The sequence below is a fragment of the Colossoma macropomum genome, unplaced genomic scaffold, assembly GCF_904425465.1.
Source record: "Colossoma macropomum unplaced genomic scaffold, Colossoma_macropomum, whole genome shotgun sequence".
NCBI lineage: Eukaryota > Metazoa > Chordata > Actinopteri > Characiformes > Serrasalmidae > Colossoma > Colossoma macropomum.
Genome location: NW_023494791.1, coordinates 23,209,702 through 23,226,539, shown reverse-complemented (window position 1 = coordinate 23,226,539; position 16,838 = coordinate 23,209,702). Strand labels below are relative to the sequence as shown.

At 42.3% G+C, this 16,838-nt stretch overlaps 1 protein-coding gene across 1 annotated transcript; it reads left to right on the top strand.

Moving 5' to 3' along the window:
• Positions 1 to 1,303: 1,303 nt before the first annotated feature.
• On the top strand, positions 1,304 to 14,912 carry synpo2la (synaptopodin 2-like a). The gene is made up of 4 exons (XM_036574479.1): positions 1,304 to 1,714; positions 6,207 to 6,358; positions 6,716 to 7,419; positions 10,356 to 14,912. Exons 1-4 carry the CDS (start codon positions 1,613 to 1,615, stop codon positions 12,995 to 12,997), a joined length of 3,600 nt encoding a protein of 1,199 aa, XP_036430372.1. The 5' UTR covers positions 1,304 to 1,612; the 3' UTR covers positions 12,998 to 14,912.
• The last annotated feature ends 1,926 nt before the right edge of the window (positions 14,913 to 16,838 follow it).

The window sequence follows — 16,838 nt, the reverse complement described above, 5'->3', positions numbered from 1 at the left end:
TAGTTTAGCTGCTTTATCCACAATCAGCAAGTTTCTGTGTTTGGTATTCTTAACTAACTAGAGATGCAGCACTGGTCTGCCTCTGGGTGGTGCTGTAGCAAATTGGTTCACCCAGTTGGTCCATAACCTAGCAACTGTAACTAATACCTCTGAAAAACTACAGTATGCCACAGCATATTTGTAAATCCGAAGCCCAGTTTCCCAAGAGATTTGTGGAAAGAGTGAACTTTGAAAACTCCATGGCTGAGTAGCTGCGCACAAGCCCTAATATCACTATGTGCAATGCCAAGCGTCGGATGGAGTGGTGTAAACACCGCCACTGAACTCTGGAGCAGTGGAAACGTGTTCTCTGGAGTGACGAATAATGCTTCATTATCTGGCAGTCTGATAGACAAATCTGGATTTGATGGATGGAAGGAGAAGGCTACCTATTGGAATGCACAAAGACTCTTTAGACAGTTGTATGCTTCCAACTTAGTGACAACAGTTTTGGGAAGTCCCTTTCCTGTTCCAGCATGACTGTGCATCTGTGCATGAAGTGAGGTCCATAAAGATGTTGTTTGACGAGTTTGGTTTGGAGGATCTCCAGTGGCCTGCACAGAGCTCTGACCCCAACCCCACTGAACACCTTCGGGATAAATTGGAAAGTTGCTTGTGAGCCAGGCCTTCTTATCTAACATCAGTACCTGACCTCACCAATGCTCTTTTGACTGAATTGGCACACAATTTCACAGACACACTCCAAAATCTTGTGGAAATCCTATCTAGAAGAGTGGAGGCTGTTATAGCCGTAAAGAGGAGCCAACTCCATATTTAAGCCCATAGTTTTGGAATTAAATGCGGAACAAGCTCATATAGATGTAATGGTCAGGTGTTTGAGTACCACTGGTCAAATCACGTTTTGTTGATTGTCAATTGGAAATAAGTTTTCTACAAAAAACACATTTCCGCATATTTTAATATGAAATTACTGTTTATTTGCTGAATTTAACATATTAAAAAAAAAATAAAATCTGGTCTTTACAAAAGTTCTATTGTATTAATACAATATAATGTACACTTATATTGCATTAATGTGCCTGCAAATCTACTGCAGTTGGTAATGTGTCCTATTTTTAGTATGTCACTCTGCCCCCTTCCCCTTTTTACCCCTATCCTCTCTAAAGACAGTTTGCTTTGAGTGACAGGACAAGTGTGTTATTAGGCCCTCCCTTCACCCAGCACTGAATTCCACCATGTAAGCAAACGTGGGTGCCTCTCTCTCTCTCTCTCTCTCTCTCTGTCTCTCTCCCTCTCTCCCTCTCTCTCTCTCTCTCTCTCTCTCTCTCTCTCTATTTTAATTCTCTGTACTGCTCTGCCCCTATCACCAACCTCCAGCTCAGAGATAGTGAGAGGGGGGCATGTTTGGGTCTTTGTGCGAAAGAGAGCAAGAGGACTCAGGTTGGCAAACAGAAAGTGGTCTCAAGAACATTGTTTGTGGCTGTAGAGTGAGCACTCTCCTCTGAGAGGGGCCATGAAAAACAAAACATGGAGCTTCTGCACTGAGGGCCCCCCCAGACCCGCACACTGAATCCAGGAGCTGAACACAGACAGAAGGAGCCAATACTGAGCCATGGTGGTGGAGGAGGTCATCATTACGCTGTCCGGAGGAGCTCCATGGGGCTTCAGGCTGCAGGGGGGTGTGGAGCACCAGAGACCACTGCAGGTTGCCAAGGTATGGTTCATATGATGGCCAATAGTGATTTATGAGCTCAACAAAGTTTGATGTTTTTGACAGGTACCCCCTTCCAGAGGACCCCTCATTTGTTCATATTAACTTGCTTGTCTGCTCACCTTCGGTTTGCATGAAAGCATTCTTGGTCATTGGACCAATCCATATATATTTTTTCTAAGGCCCGAGGCAGAGGGCTGCGAGGCGTGTGTCATGTGGCTGCCCTGGAATGGATTGCTGATGAAGACAGCCAAGTGATTGATAGAACTGTGAACTTTAAACTTAGCTCTCAGAATGCAGGGCAGTCCCGCAGTATCTAAATTACTGTTAATGTCTGCTGGATTAATGGCATTAAAATATATCTTGATATGACAGGCTGATTATTAATACATGGCTTTACATAGTTATGAAATACAGTCCATTTTGGTAATGAAATCTCTTGGACATGATCTGTTTCTTTATTTTGCAAGTGCAAAATAGAGCCCTTCAGTGTAAAAGTTTATTCTGATGCAGTATAAATTGACAGTTTGCTGGCCGATTTTCCTCAGAACCTGCAGAAAAGTGAATGCTGTAAATTCACTTTGTCAGAAATGGTGAAAATCAGCGTCATTAAAAACTTCGTGGTAAGCAGTGGAGGGTGCACATCATAGCAGTAGTTTTTCACACAGGCTCTGACCTTGTTAAGAACTTTCCCAGCAATGTTAAGCTTCACGTTAGTGGTATATTTAATAGGAATCCACTTTCACCCGTTTTGGAGCAGGGGTCCTATCTCTGGACAGGATATCATTTCCTGCACTGTATGTGCACACTGTTACCACTGGATTTACCATGTGTTAACTAAGCAGAATTCTTTTTGATTGCAGGCTATTCTAGGCTCTTGTAGTGGAGTGCAATTTTAATGTCAAGGAAGGTGTTTGTTTCAGGATAAAGAATAACATTTAGCTCTGGCCATGTTTGTCATATTTTCCTTTTTACCTTTTTCTTTTTTCCTTTGCTTAGCATTTCTTACCCCAGTCTTACTAAAGACTTCTCAAACTTCAGATGAATGTTTGCTAATCTGTCTGCTCTGAATATTGTGCACTGGTCATTCTCGGCCAAAATCTGCTCATAGCTTAAGAGAACACCAGTGGGATATCAGCTCATAGTAATCCAAGACCGGCATTCAGCATCAGTTCACTGGCGGTGTGTGTGTGTGTGTGTGTGTGCACGTGTGCACGTGTGCACGTATGTTTGTGTCCATCTTTACTGTCATATCTTGACCATTGGTGCAAATTTGAGGTGGGGTGGGGGTTTTAGGGGAACATGTCCTCTCCAATTTTTGAGATTATGCAAGATAATTTCTGTGGGGTATCAAAACGGTTGTGGAAAAAAATACATTATATTATTAATAAAATTTCCCAATAAGTCTCCCAAATAATTGATATTGTGTTGTCATTACAAGCTAAAACACACAGCGACTGAACAAAAGAACACTCTCCCTGCACACTGAGTTGTGCCAAAAAGAGTCTCTATCACCGTGAAGCAGCACTTAGTGAAGCAGGTAGCCTAACAGCTAATTTCAGTACCTTCACTTATTTGTATCAACATTACAAGATTATCTGTGATTATAAATGTCCACATATGTAAAACCTGTTAGTAATATTGTTTGTTTTAAGGTTTTATCATTGAAAAATAAAGCATTAGATATCATGAAAATGTGTTAACTTGGCATACTTTGTTTATGTAGGGCCTGTTTACATCTTGCATCAACATGCATTTTTAGGGATCTGATCACTTTTACATTTTCACATTTTACTTGGCCACATGAAAATCCTAGTTTAAACACCCCAGGATACAGATTACAATCAAATCACTTAAACCACATTCAGAGGTGGTCAGAGACGGATCCTGACCACATTTAACACGAGTGTAAATGGAATGTGTTTTTGATCTCTGTATACAATTACATAAGCAGAAATGCATCTGTTGAGTGCTGACTAGCAGATGAGAGAATAAACAACGATACAAAATATGAAGGACACACGATTCTGGAGTTCCCAAAACTAAAAACTCTAGGCTAATGAAAGTGTCCAAGCTGAGCTTGACGACTCATAACAACAACAAAAACAACAACAAAGGTAAAGCACAGTTATAAACAACATACGAGTAGATGTGCTTTTTTTGGGCGAGAAATGTTCAATCAAATCTCATCTATTGACACTGGGGATGCATTTTAGTGAAAGTGTGAATGGAATCCACCCAAAGTTCATACAGATACAGTCTGGACATGAAACACATGAATTCAGGGTGTAAACAGGCTCTTTGTTTTATGTATGAAATCTGTAAATTGTTAGTTATCAATGGGTATCGGTATGGGGCCATTATCAGCAGAAAATGTTGGATCGGATATGGGAATGGGAAAAAGAATCAAATGAATCTGATTGTATGATGTTGTTGGTGGGGTATGTCTCCCTGTGGGTGCAGAATAGTTTCAGCATGGTATCCTACTTTTAGATCATCATCTTTAGTGAAGTACTTCTATTAAAAACAGATCATTTTAATGCTTCGTAGTTTATAAACAAGTGATATCGGATTGGTATCAGTATCAGCGCTGTAGCTTTCAATATCGGTATCTGAAAAGAGAAAATGGTATCATGTTTTCTCTACTTGCTAGCACTGTATATAGGCTATAGACTCTTAATGTTGGCCCCCTCCTTTTTCACCTTGTGCAGGTGCTTCATCAGATAGACTGGTAAGAATGTCCTCTACCAGAACAAATACCTGGAGGAGGGAAGACAAAATTCAGATTCCCAAGATTAGATATTTGATTTGATTAACTTGTCTGAATGTCGGCCTTGAGTATGTTTAGACTCATTACTGAACTGTCTTTTACAGTAGCCATCCTCTGAGAGAAAGTGGAATGTTTAGGGAGTGCTTTATGTTTCCTGGATTGGGAAAATGACGTGGTCAGGACTGACCTTATCATCTAAAGTGTGGTTTTGATGATGCCAGCTGGAGCGAGGCTCTGAGTGCTGCCCTCTTTTGGCTGGCATTTTAATGTCTGAGTCTGTGGCACAAACAGGCCTAATGACTCTGCTGTTCTCTGGATGAGCTTCATGCACAGCCACCATGTAACTAAAGTGCTGCATTCAGTATATTCTAGAAACTGCAAATGTTCCAGATTTTCCAGTCAAGTGTGTTCAAGGTAGACAGTATTGTAATTGTACTTAACTATGTTTTGTGTAGTTTCTGAGGCAACAGAAGTTAATAGAAAAGATTATTTGTGCCTTACTAGAGGTATAGGTTAATCCCCAATTATTTCCTTCTATGTAGTTCCGCTAGCTTTGTTCGTTATAATATCTGAATTAGAATGCATTTGGAAAATGTAGCACAGAATCAGTTTATTCATTTGATTTATTCCTCTGAAGAGTCAGCGGTAGATGTTCGCCTTCACATGACTCAATGTAATAAGTGATATCTCTCTTAAAAAAAGTACAGGGGACCATAAGTCATGAGAACTGCAGCAGAAATCAGTGGTTAAAACAGTAAAAGTCAGTGGTGACAAGAGGGACAAGAGTTTAATGACAAAAAGTCTCTTGGTGAATTGAAGCAAAATGGCTATGAAAAATGTCTGTTGTTTATGAGCTTTAAAATTTACAAATTTAATAAACATTTTCTGCATGGCATATTTATTGGTACATTTATTCATAAATTCTTATGAACAACATGTAACTGACTTTTAAGTGGTCATGCATGATATCCTGTTTCACCAGAAGTATAAATATGAGGTGAATCATGGGTCAAACATCCTCAGTCATCCAACAACATGGAGATGATCAGAGAACATACAAAGAAAATTAGACAAAGCATTGCTAGCTTTCATAAATCAGCCAGTAATAATTTAGATGTTTCAAACAACTGAAGCTGTGATGAACCTGAAGCCCCCAAAAAAAAGGCTGCAAGTATACTTTTCCCTCATGCACACTGCACAGGAGAGCTTGAGCAGCAAAACCTTCTCCAAGAATCAGAGTTATCAGAGTTAGACACATGCAGGGGTTGTTTGCCTGTGTGAAATGTGGTGGTGGACCAGAGATGTTGTAGAGATTTTTTCCTGGGAATATTGTTAGGATCAATGGTATCATGGACTCCATTAAACTACCATGAAAATTTGGAAATCTGGTTACCTCTGCCAAGTTACGACTGGACCATGGTAAAAATGGTCTTTTGACCAAAGACTCAGGCTTTTGCAGTGGCCATCCCAGTCCTCTGATCTAAATCCCACTGAAAACCCATGGGTGACTTTTTTTTGATAAGCAACATTTTTATCAGCCTTCTTTTTTACCAAGAGTGCAAGTAACTCTAGAGCACACTGTATGTTCATGAAATACCATTAATTCTGGCTTTAATTTTTTTGTAAGAGAAGTCATTCCATTTTGTTTTTCAAAAGTAACGACATCTGAATATTTAATATTCAAGCCTCCTGTCTATACCTGCCATCCTCCCTCTGCTTGTCTAGGTGCGTAAGCGCAGCAAGGCATGCAGGGCAGGGCTGAGAGAAGGGGATGAGCTGGTGTCCATCAATGACTGCTCCTGCGGGAGTCTGTCCCACGCTCAGGCCATGAACCTCGTTGACAGCATCCCTGGAGCGCTGCACATCCGGGTGAAGAGGTAAACCATTTTCTCCTTTTGTATAAAAAACGCTTTTTAAAGTCCTATGTACTTTTGCAAGATTGTAAAACGGACGATAAGTTTCATTTTTAGGCTCGGATGATGCACTAATGTGTAAGTTGTTGTCGAGTGTAAAACAGACATAATTGTTCTCTACATTGGTAATAGTAGTTCAAAAACATTCTGTATACATTTTATGCAATATTTTCATTTTATGTAATAATTAATAAAACAAATCAGTGTTCAGTCATGTAAAGGTCAATATGAACTGTGTGAAGAGCTCCAAGTTCAGATTGCCATGTGTTGTCCTGTTACTTACCTGCCCTTTGCCATTTCACTCCTTTACACGTGTGTCAGGGCACCGGCTGGCTTCCAGTCTGTGGTTCTGGTGCAACGAGCCCCTTCTCCCCGCATTGATAAAGAGTACCGTGCTGCCCTTAGGGCCAAATCCCCATCCAGCTCCAGACCACAGCAGTCCAGCATCCGGCAAGTCTACCGGGGCTCAATGGTTTCCCCAACTGGCCGCAGTGGTCTGACCTCCCCGCCGGGCAGTGAGGCCTATTATGGAGAGACAGACAGTGATGCAGATGTGGCAGCCCATGAGAAACAGCGCAGACAGAAGCGCCGCAGCCCCAGTAACTCACCAGGAAAAGCAGGACGCACTTCCCCCGAGGGAGGGGAGACGTCAGAGATGAGCGGCTACGACAGCGCTCCTGATGCCCAGGGCTACACTGCAGCGGGAACTGAGGCAGGAGGGGACGCCTTACCTGGGGTGGCTCGCCGAGAAGTGGTTTACGAGCCCCCTCCAGCTGGAGCCTGGTCTTCCCACACCTCCACTGAAACCTCCTCCATGAGTGCAGATGACCAGAGCCCTGCAGTGATGGAGGAGGACAATGGGTTCCAGGAGCCCGTCAGCTTGATTCCACTAGTGTCTCCAGAGAGAGCAAAGGAGGCGCTAATGCTGAGCTCACGGGGACAGTTAGTGCCCATGGTGGGGCCAGTCGACAAACCAGTAGACGAGGAGCTTACAATGACCTACATGGATAAAGCAAAACAAGCCAGTGAGTATCTGACAACTGTGTGCTAAAATGGCTTAACCTCTATGGGCTCATGCTGAATAGTAAATCTTAAAGGGCCCACATCAGACTGATGTAGTTTGTAGTCACTGTTAATGTTTCAAAACATACCATTCATTCAGTCCATATGTGGAAACTAAGCTGCGAAAAACAGCCTGTTTTGGAACTATTGTTTTTGTGATGTCAAAAGAACCAACTCGTTTACATATATTACATATATTATTATTATATTACATATAAAACCCACACAAAAATAGAAGTCAGATTTAAAAATAAAATGAAGAATGGTTTTTGCAAGAAGAATGGTTTTTGGATTAATAACTGAATGATAAACCTACACCCTTGATGGTCCTTTAGTAAAGACAATGGTTCTATATAGAACCATGAGCACCATTTGCATGCTTAAAGAGTTCTTTGCCTTGTGAAAGCGTTCTTCAGATTGATGGAGAATGTGCTGTATGTGGTTCTATATAGCAACAAAAAAGGGTTCTTGTATGGTCATAATGTAACAATAGAAGAACCTTTATGGTGCTATATAGAACCCTTTTCAGAAAGGGTCTCTATAGAACCATATACAACACATTCTCCATCAATCAGAAGAACCATTTCATGATGCAAAGAAAACTTTAAGAACACTTATGATTTTTTTTAGTGTCCATGATTGTATATAGAACCACTGTCTTTACTTAGGAACCCTTGCAGAACCATCTTTTTTAAGAGGGTAGGGTTCAGAGGGTTAAATGATAATGAAACTTCTGCTGATGTAAGCTATCACTGAGATGCATGACAGGCATTTCTAAGTGGGTCTCTTTACTTGGAATAAATTGCTCCTTAGCAAAGAACATTGAAGTGGCACTTGTAGCCTGGATCACGTCCAGAAAAATCCACTAGAACAACTGGTTCGCCTTTGTGTGTGGCTTGTGCTTTGAATGTCATCACTTGTCTCAGGTAATGTAGTTAGCATATTTTTAAAATGGCAATGTGATAGTCTACATGAGACCTCTTGAGGGAAGAGAGCTGGCTGTGCTGGCGCGTTGAGCCAAGCTGAGGGTCTATATTTGTCCCGCGGTTCTGTGGGTGGATAACCTGAGCGCTGCTTCGATGGGATGGCCAAAGCATCTCCAGCTGCTCTCTGGTGTCAAGTAGCAGCGTCCCCGTCTCTCTCTCCGGCCCTCTCTTACCCCACCATCTCACCTCCTCAAACCTCTCCACCTCTCCTTTCAAGTTAGAGCCTCTCTCTTTCTTTATCTCTCACACATAGACACACAATCTCACGTGTAAATATTTTCTACATTTTGTCATCTCAGAATTTTTCATTTTTCCACAATGCACACCGACTCACAGACACACTTACACTCATATTCTCATGTGCTAATTATAGCGTTTGCATGTCAATAACTGCCAGACATAACAGGCAGTTAGAGTTATGACACTTATCAAAAAGCCTAGCTAAAGAATGTGTTTGTTGATCCGTGAGCAGCTGGTCAGCAGGGCTTTGAGTTTCATGTTTGTTTGTCTTTGTTGGTGTGTTATGAGAGCAATATTCATTGTAATTGGATTAAATTAACATTGCTCATAAAGTTTGGCTTGGGCAGTAAAATATTACATAAAAGAATTCAAAGGCAACAAGTAAGTGCCCAGTGATCACACTGAAATTTAACAATTAGCTCAGGAAAAAAAAGGTTCTAATGCCTGGCTGTGCCCCCAACTCAGTACAGCCACATGAAAATATAGCTCCTGCTGCCCACAGCTATTTGAGGATGTGCTGTTTCAGGAGGCAAAATAAATAAACTCCCGTAAATCTCCGGACAACACTAACTAAGCTCCAACATACTCCAGTCCTGTATATGGATTGTGCCATTAAAGAGAAATTACATATTTTTTTCAAAATTTCTGCATAATTAATTTGTTGAGATATAAATAGTCATTCAGAGCAGTTTGATGTGAAATAGAGCACTGTACAGAAATGTACTGACTCAAATTCTCTTTACAGTGGTGGTGATAGGAACCAGGGGTCATGATGACAACAACACAATATAGCTATTTTATTTTCTAAACAACCAGGGAACTATTTTGCCTATGCTATAGCGCTCTGCATATACATCCCTGCTAGGGCCAAAAAAGCAAAACTATTGTAAAACAATCTCTCAGGCATCAGGCAGCATATTTGTGATTATTTCATGTAATATCATTATGTGAGGGAGCTTTTAAAGGCATTAAACTCTTCAGATGTTTGGTTCCTATTACCACCTCTGTGAAAATAGCTGTGAATGACTGTTTACATGTATACAATTTAATTATACAGAGAATTTGAAAAATCCATGGAACCGCCCTTTACAAACAAACTAAGCATACTATAGAAACAAATGTGTTCCCAGACTAAAATGGGACTAAAACATGTCTATTTCCCTATGCACTTCAGAAAGAGGCCTTGAAAGCATTTTTTTAGGTCATGGTTAAAAGATATAGAGCTTAGAAGATATTCCTCAGTAGCATGTGAAAGGATGAATCCTTGTTAAAAGAACTCTTCAGGCTGTTTTAGGGTCTGACATCATGAGCCTTAAAGGTTAGATCAGGTTGTTCATCAATGGGGGAGGCCATTAATCTGATCATAACACTCTGTGCCAGCCCATAAAAGGGCCATCCCTGGCAGAGCATGCAGCTGAGTTCAACAGTAATGCTTGGAGGGGTGACTACATCCCACACTGGTATTGCCAGGAATATAACAAATGCACTGATATCAGTAATACTGCATGCACACTGCACGGGCTATACTTCCAACAGTGGAAGAGATAACCGTTTATGTACCATGTCCAAATACCATAAGGTTCAAGAACCTCATTACAGTGAGTTCTCTCTCACCGCTCATAATTTGCCTGGTGCTAAGTGATGACATATCATTTTCTTTTCTCTTTGTTTAGAGCTGAACCGTGGTGAGTCACTGCAAGACAAACAGGTGAAGGAGGCCCGGACCAAGTGTCGCACTATTGCTTCCCTTCTAACTGACGCACCTAACCCCCACTCCAAAGGCGTTCTGATGTTCAAAAAACGCCGCCAGCGTTCCAAGAAGTACACACTTACAAGTTATGGTAGTGTGGATGAGGACATGCAGCCAGACTCCCAAGAGGAGGACGGTATCTTCCTTGGCAGTGAATCAGAGTTTGATGAAGATGGGTTTAGTGCAGCACCTGATCCTATCTGGGACAGCGAAGTCCTGGAGATGCTGGATAAGAGATCAGCATCTAGAGGCCTAGAAGGGGAAGGAAGAGAGGATGCTCTTAGCCCCGGTCTGAGTGACACTACAGGGAGGGGGGCACAGCTATTTGAGCAACAGAGGAAGAGAACTGAGGAGCATGCAAAGAAGATGGCCGCTTCTCAGGTGCACCCGAGTCAGATGCAGAGCGAAACACATACACAACATGAAACACAAGAACCAGAGTTGTCTGTACAAACAGAAACAAAGGAGAAATTCAGTGTCCAGCCACCCCCAGTTGCACCAAAACCTACCAGACCACCAGAGTTAATGCTGCAACAGGACACTCCTGCTGCGGAGACTCTAATCCCAGTACCCTTATCCCAAGTCACTCCTTCTACAAACGAGGATATTGCCAGCGTATCAATACCGGTTCCCTCTGAAGTACCTATAAGAAACCAGCCAGTAACTTCTACATGTGCTGTGATGCCCCCTCCTCCCACTCCTCTGCCGGAGTTGCCAGCTAGTTCAGTGCTGAATCGCACAGCCCGCCCATTTGCCCCTGGGTTCATTAGCCACAGATCATCCACTGCACCAGTTGTTTTCCGTCCAACCATTGCTAAAAAGGCTCCCAGACCAGTCTCGGTTGCAGTGGTGGCACCTTCTTTCACAACAACAGAGGAGAAGCCTGTGGATGTTGCCCCTATCATCTTGACAGTTAGTCAGAGTACTACAGTTCCTTCTGGGATGCCCTCCTCACTAGCCCCTATGCCTCCTGGCCCTCACCCACAACCTGCTGCAGTACCAGATCCTGTGCTTTCCCTTCCTGCACAACTTTCTGCATTGATGGAAAATAATCTAGCTCCAAATTCTGCAGCACAGACTGCAGTGGTGGCTGATTCAGCTATTCCTGCTGCCATCATTACTGCTGCTGCTCCCTCTACTGGGCTCACTGATCCCACTACCATAACATCAATGGCTCCCACTGTGACCCCTGCCCCTGAGATCTCGATGATTCCACATGCTTCTGCTGCCCCTGTGACCCCTGCAAGTCATATAGCTCCTGCTAGCCCTGTGGCCCCTCTGTCTCCTGTAGTGTACCGAGAGAATTCTTCAGGAGCTGGTGGTCGAACTGGCATTCTTCAAGAGGCTCGCCGCCGTAGTGCCCATAAGCCAATGTTCAAGACGCCTGATAACAAAAAGAACTCGCCCAACCCTGAACTGCTCTCTTTGGTGCATAATCTGGATAGTTCGCCCATTTATTCATATTCCGAGCCTGTAGCTGCCTTTCAAGATGATTCCTACAGCATGGACAACAAGAGGGGAAGAATCCCACCACCAGTGGCTCCTAAACCACGTGTAATCCCAGAGATGTCCCAGATTCCTCAAGCTGAGGGGAAGGGAGCAGAGCTGTTTGCACGACGACAGAGTCGCATGGATCACTTTGTGGTTGATTCTACACCCACAAGCCCTCAGCAGCTGCATCATCATCATCAGCAGCAGCAGCAATATGTACAGCCTCAACAAGCCCAGTCAGTCATGGCCATGATCCAGCCACAAGAGCCTTCACTTACCCAATCAGAGTGGAAGTATTCCCCAAATATCCGTGCTCCTCCACCCATTGGATACAACCCTCTGCTGTCCCCCTCCTGTCCCCTGGGGCTACAGCGTGGGAGTGCAAAGCATTCTGAGGGAAGCTCCAGGGTGGGTAGGAGTGGTTATGGGATCCAAAAGGAAGGTATCAAGGCCATAGACTTCATGAGGCGGCAGCCTTATCAACTCAACCCAGCCATGTTCAGTTTTGGAGGTGGCTCAAGCACACAGTCCTTAGGTCCTTCTTACCAATACCAGAGGCAAGCACAGCAGGGCCACACCTTGACCCCACCTAGGCAAGTACCAGTAAAGACAGCACGTGTGTATGAGATCAAACGCTTCTCCACACCTACGCCTATGTCAGGCTCAACTCTAGCCCCCACTGTGATTGCTCCTCGTGCACAAACCACACTTGGTGAGCCTCTGTTTCGCTCTAATATGACTTCCCCACCCCCAGCATCTTCTTCTCCACCTCAGCCTGTTCCTGAGCCCACAGCAACGCCTGCACGAGCCCCAGGTCTGCCAGAGCTCCCCAAAATTTATGCTACCCCCATACCTCACCCTACACCCTACTCACCCCCAGCTCCAATGTCCAGCATGTTGAGCCTAAGCTATCCTGGTCTCCAGGCTGCTAAACAGTTCAAGAGTGCCCCTGAACTTAGTGCTTTGCCCCCCAATCCCCTGAGGGCTCCAGTGCAGGTACCCAAGCCTCACTTTATTGCCTCACGGGCCGGCATACAGCCTCATGTCTGGAGGCCTGGTGCCCTGCACCACTGAGAGGACACAAAGGAAAGAACGAAGCCACCCCCTCCCTTAGTTCCACCAAACCACCACTCTGATGAATTTGAACAATGGGAATTTATTATAGCAGTGTGTCACAGATTCAGTTAAATAATAAATTTGTGACAACTGTGGGGGGAAAACTCTTAAGTAATTAACATTGTTGGACATTCTGATGGATTCAAATTAAACAAAAGCATTTCCAGTTGAAAATTCAGTTTTAGGGTCTGTCTAATTGTAATAGTGAGGTACTCCAACAGACCTCCCAGTCTTTCAAGTGCAAAGATACTAATACTGAATGTTCAAAGAAATTTCTGTAAAGCTGGACATATCAAAGTCTATGCGTCACTGTTTTCGCCTTCCATATTGTATTTCATGAAGGAGATGTTAGCGTTAAATTCTACATTGTAAAATAATCTTTAAGGAAGCAGAGCAGTGATTTGCACAGAGGAGATCATCTCACAGAGCAGTCTTAAGTCACTGACTGCCAGAAGGGGGTTATAGGGGGACATGATAAACCTCTCAATTACAGAGAGAATCTTGGGAAGAAAATCTCATGCAAGCAAAGCACTTAAACAAGTATCACACAGTGGACTGACAATACTGAATTATCCTTAGGATACGGGAGTTTTTTAAATGATTGACTGTTTGGATTTGCCACATGTTTCACCAGGGCTTGCTTAAAGTCGTCTCTGTGGAGTCTATTTGCTGGGGCCTAGATTGCTTCAAAATAGACCTGCAAGGCACTGTCCACAGGGAAAAGGCAACCCTGAGGGTGTAGAGGTAGGCCATCCTGGCTCCCACAGGCCTATCAGAAATGATATCTCTTCTGGCAGAGCCTTGATGGAACAGGTGCACGGGTGTCAGAGCCTATTTGTGGGAGCAAAGTAAACAGCGAACCAGGATCATCCCAGTGGGTCCTGACGAGTTGTGTGGCATTCATGAACTACTCACATTATATACAACAGATGATATAGAAAACTATACATGTTTTTGGTTTATTTGAACAGTGATTTTACAAGGTATGTGGTCAAAGCAGTTTGTGGTAAAAGTACTATGGACAAGGCAGTCCCAGAGGCATGAAAATGGTCTGAAATGTGAGGCTAAGAATTTCAGCTATGTTTTCATATAGCAAGTGACACCACACTTGCTTAGCTCACACTCCACAGGAGTTTATGAAGGTTATTTGCTGAATCACTGAAATTAGGCATCAGGTTCCTTATTGCTAGTCACCACTGTCATATCATATAGGGACATTTGTTTGATGACAATGAGGCAGAGGAATTTGAAAACAGTCTGTGGTAACTGGATGTAATATTTGAGTGAGTTCTCAAAGCCATCAGTTAGAGAGGAAGGTAATTGGAAAGCAAAGCTGATCTGTTGTCAGGCAGCACTGTGAAGGAAATAATAGGAAGTTGTACAGTATGGAAATCAGACTATACTAATGTGTCTATGTGATATTGAGAGAATATTTAAGAAATGAGGTATTAAGGCTATAAGTGATTTACTTATTGATATATATTTATTTTTTAATTGACTTGCCGAAACTTGAATTAGATATGACATTGAACGTCTCACGCAATGAGCTTGTCTATTTGCTCTCCTTATTAAATTATACTTTCTTCTATAAACTATAATTAAATCTTAATAGTGATCAATACTCAAAATTTGATGGGAGCTCAATAAATGAAAGTGGCTATTCTAGTCCACTGTACTGAGAGGTCAGTATGTTCGACATGGCACTACTGTATGATGTTAATGCGCTTTATGTAACTGAATTAGTAGAATTCTAAGTGAATAAGAGTGTGTGTAAAAGTGTATCGATGTTTATGAAGCAACGATATAGTAGATTTAATGACTTTTAATGGAAAAACATTATTTTTCATGAAATAAAAATAAACTTCAAAACGTGTGTGACTTGGATTTGTTACATTACACTGCCTCCCTAAGTTATTACCGCTCTCCACATTAAGAGACATAAGCACATTGCTAAGATTCCAAAAACTGTGCCAGACTGGATGCGGCCACAAGAGGGAGCTCTTTCTCAAGTTCTGATTTGAAAAAAAACATGGCCTGAAACAAGACAAGTGGTGGAGAACTGAGACCAGCAACTTATTTCAATACTGATTTTAACAAGCTCGGAGGAATCCCGGCGCCATCTTAAGTGCTGTCACATTACTTTATTACCTTAGGTGAAGAGTGTTAGATAAGCCCTTGGAGGGGTGATGGGCCTTGTGAACACGTGTGTCAACTTTAGCAGCAGAACTTGGCCAGAAATCAGTGCAACCTGACATATTTCCCTTATTAAACTAAAAAGGTAGACAAAATACTTCAAAATAGTTAACATTTCAAAATCATCATATTGGATTTGCTGGACTTTAAGTTACAAACTACTCCATCTTTATACATGACCGCTGAAACAACTTAATCACTTTGCTCTGCTCTGGCTAGTTAGCATGCTAAAGGTTACATGGCTAAGAACAACAAAAAGAAACACAATAAACCACAGCTCTACACCAGGATTATAGCCAGAAAAAAGCAATTATTCACAAATTTTATGCACTTTATGTTTAATCTATGTAATGCATGGCTTGCTGATTAGCGCGAATCTGCTCCTCACTTTCTCCTCCTCCCCTTCTGCTGCGAGTGTCCATTTCTATTACATAGATGTAATGCACATCTGAGTGGTGTGTCATTGTAGATGTGGCCACGTTTAAAAAGATTTGAAATGGGATGCATCGGTTGGCTGATTTCCATGGTCTAACACCCCAACATCGCAATTAAAGTGAACCTGAAATCAAAATTGACACTTTAACATCATTATTTCACAGCCCTGGTCATATCAACCACAATCACATATCATTTAAAAAAACAAAATGACTGTATTCCCATAATATTTCACCAAAATGTCCACTTTTTTGTCCCTGTGTCCAAATTTGACTTTTCATTACATCTCCATGCACAGGTGGGTGGAAAAGAATAAAACTAACCAACAATATTATGTTTTACCTTCTCCTGCCACCAAATACATCTCCAAACTCAATTCCAACAAAGTTGTGATGGTATGTGAAATGCTATAAAGCAGCTAGAAAGCAATGTTTAACAAATTCTGTTTGAACTGTATTGCATTGAAAGTGCGAAAACTCAATATTTTATGTTTTACTTTATGAACTTCATTGATTTTTGTAAATTTACCCTCATTCCAAATGTGATGCCTGCAACACATTCCAAAAAAGCTGGAACAGGAGCATGTTTACCACTGTGTCACATCATCTTTTCCTCTAACAATACTTAATAATATTTGGGGACTGAAGACACCGACGGATCAAATTCTGAAAGTGGGTTATTTTGTCATTCTTCTGTCATACAAGTCCTTAGCTGTGCCATATGAGGCCTTTGTTGTCACATTTTCACATGGGAGACAGGTCTGGACCAGCTTGTCTAGCAATCATTGAGGTCATGCTTTTGTGACACTTGCAGAATGTTTCTTGCCATTGGCTATGTTTACATGCAACGATTTTTGCCAATCCGATTGAATACAATCCGATTACAGATTTAGACTGAGGTGTTTATATGCACTCTATTCAACAATCTGATGGAAAATCTTCGTTTACATGCTCACTACAAGTAATCCGATGCAAAATGACGCGCATGCGTGGGGTAGCGCTTAGAGTAAACGTTACCATGACAGCGAACATCACGTGAAGTCCAGACCAGTTTCTGCTCCGCCATGTTGAGCGGTGTAAACTTTCGCCGTGACGCGACGCACATGCGCAGAACATACTTGCACGTTCCGATTGGAATGTAATCGGATTCAGGCGTTTACATGGCTATTATT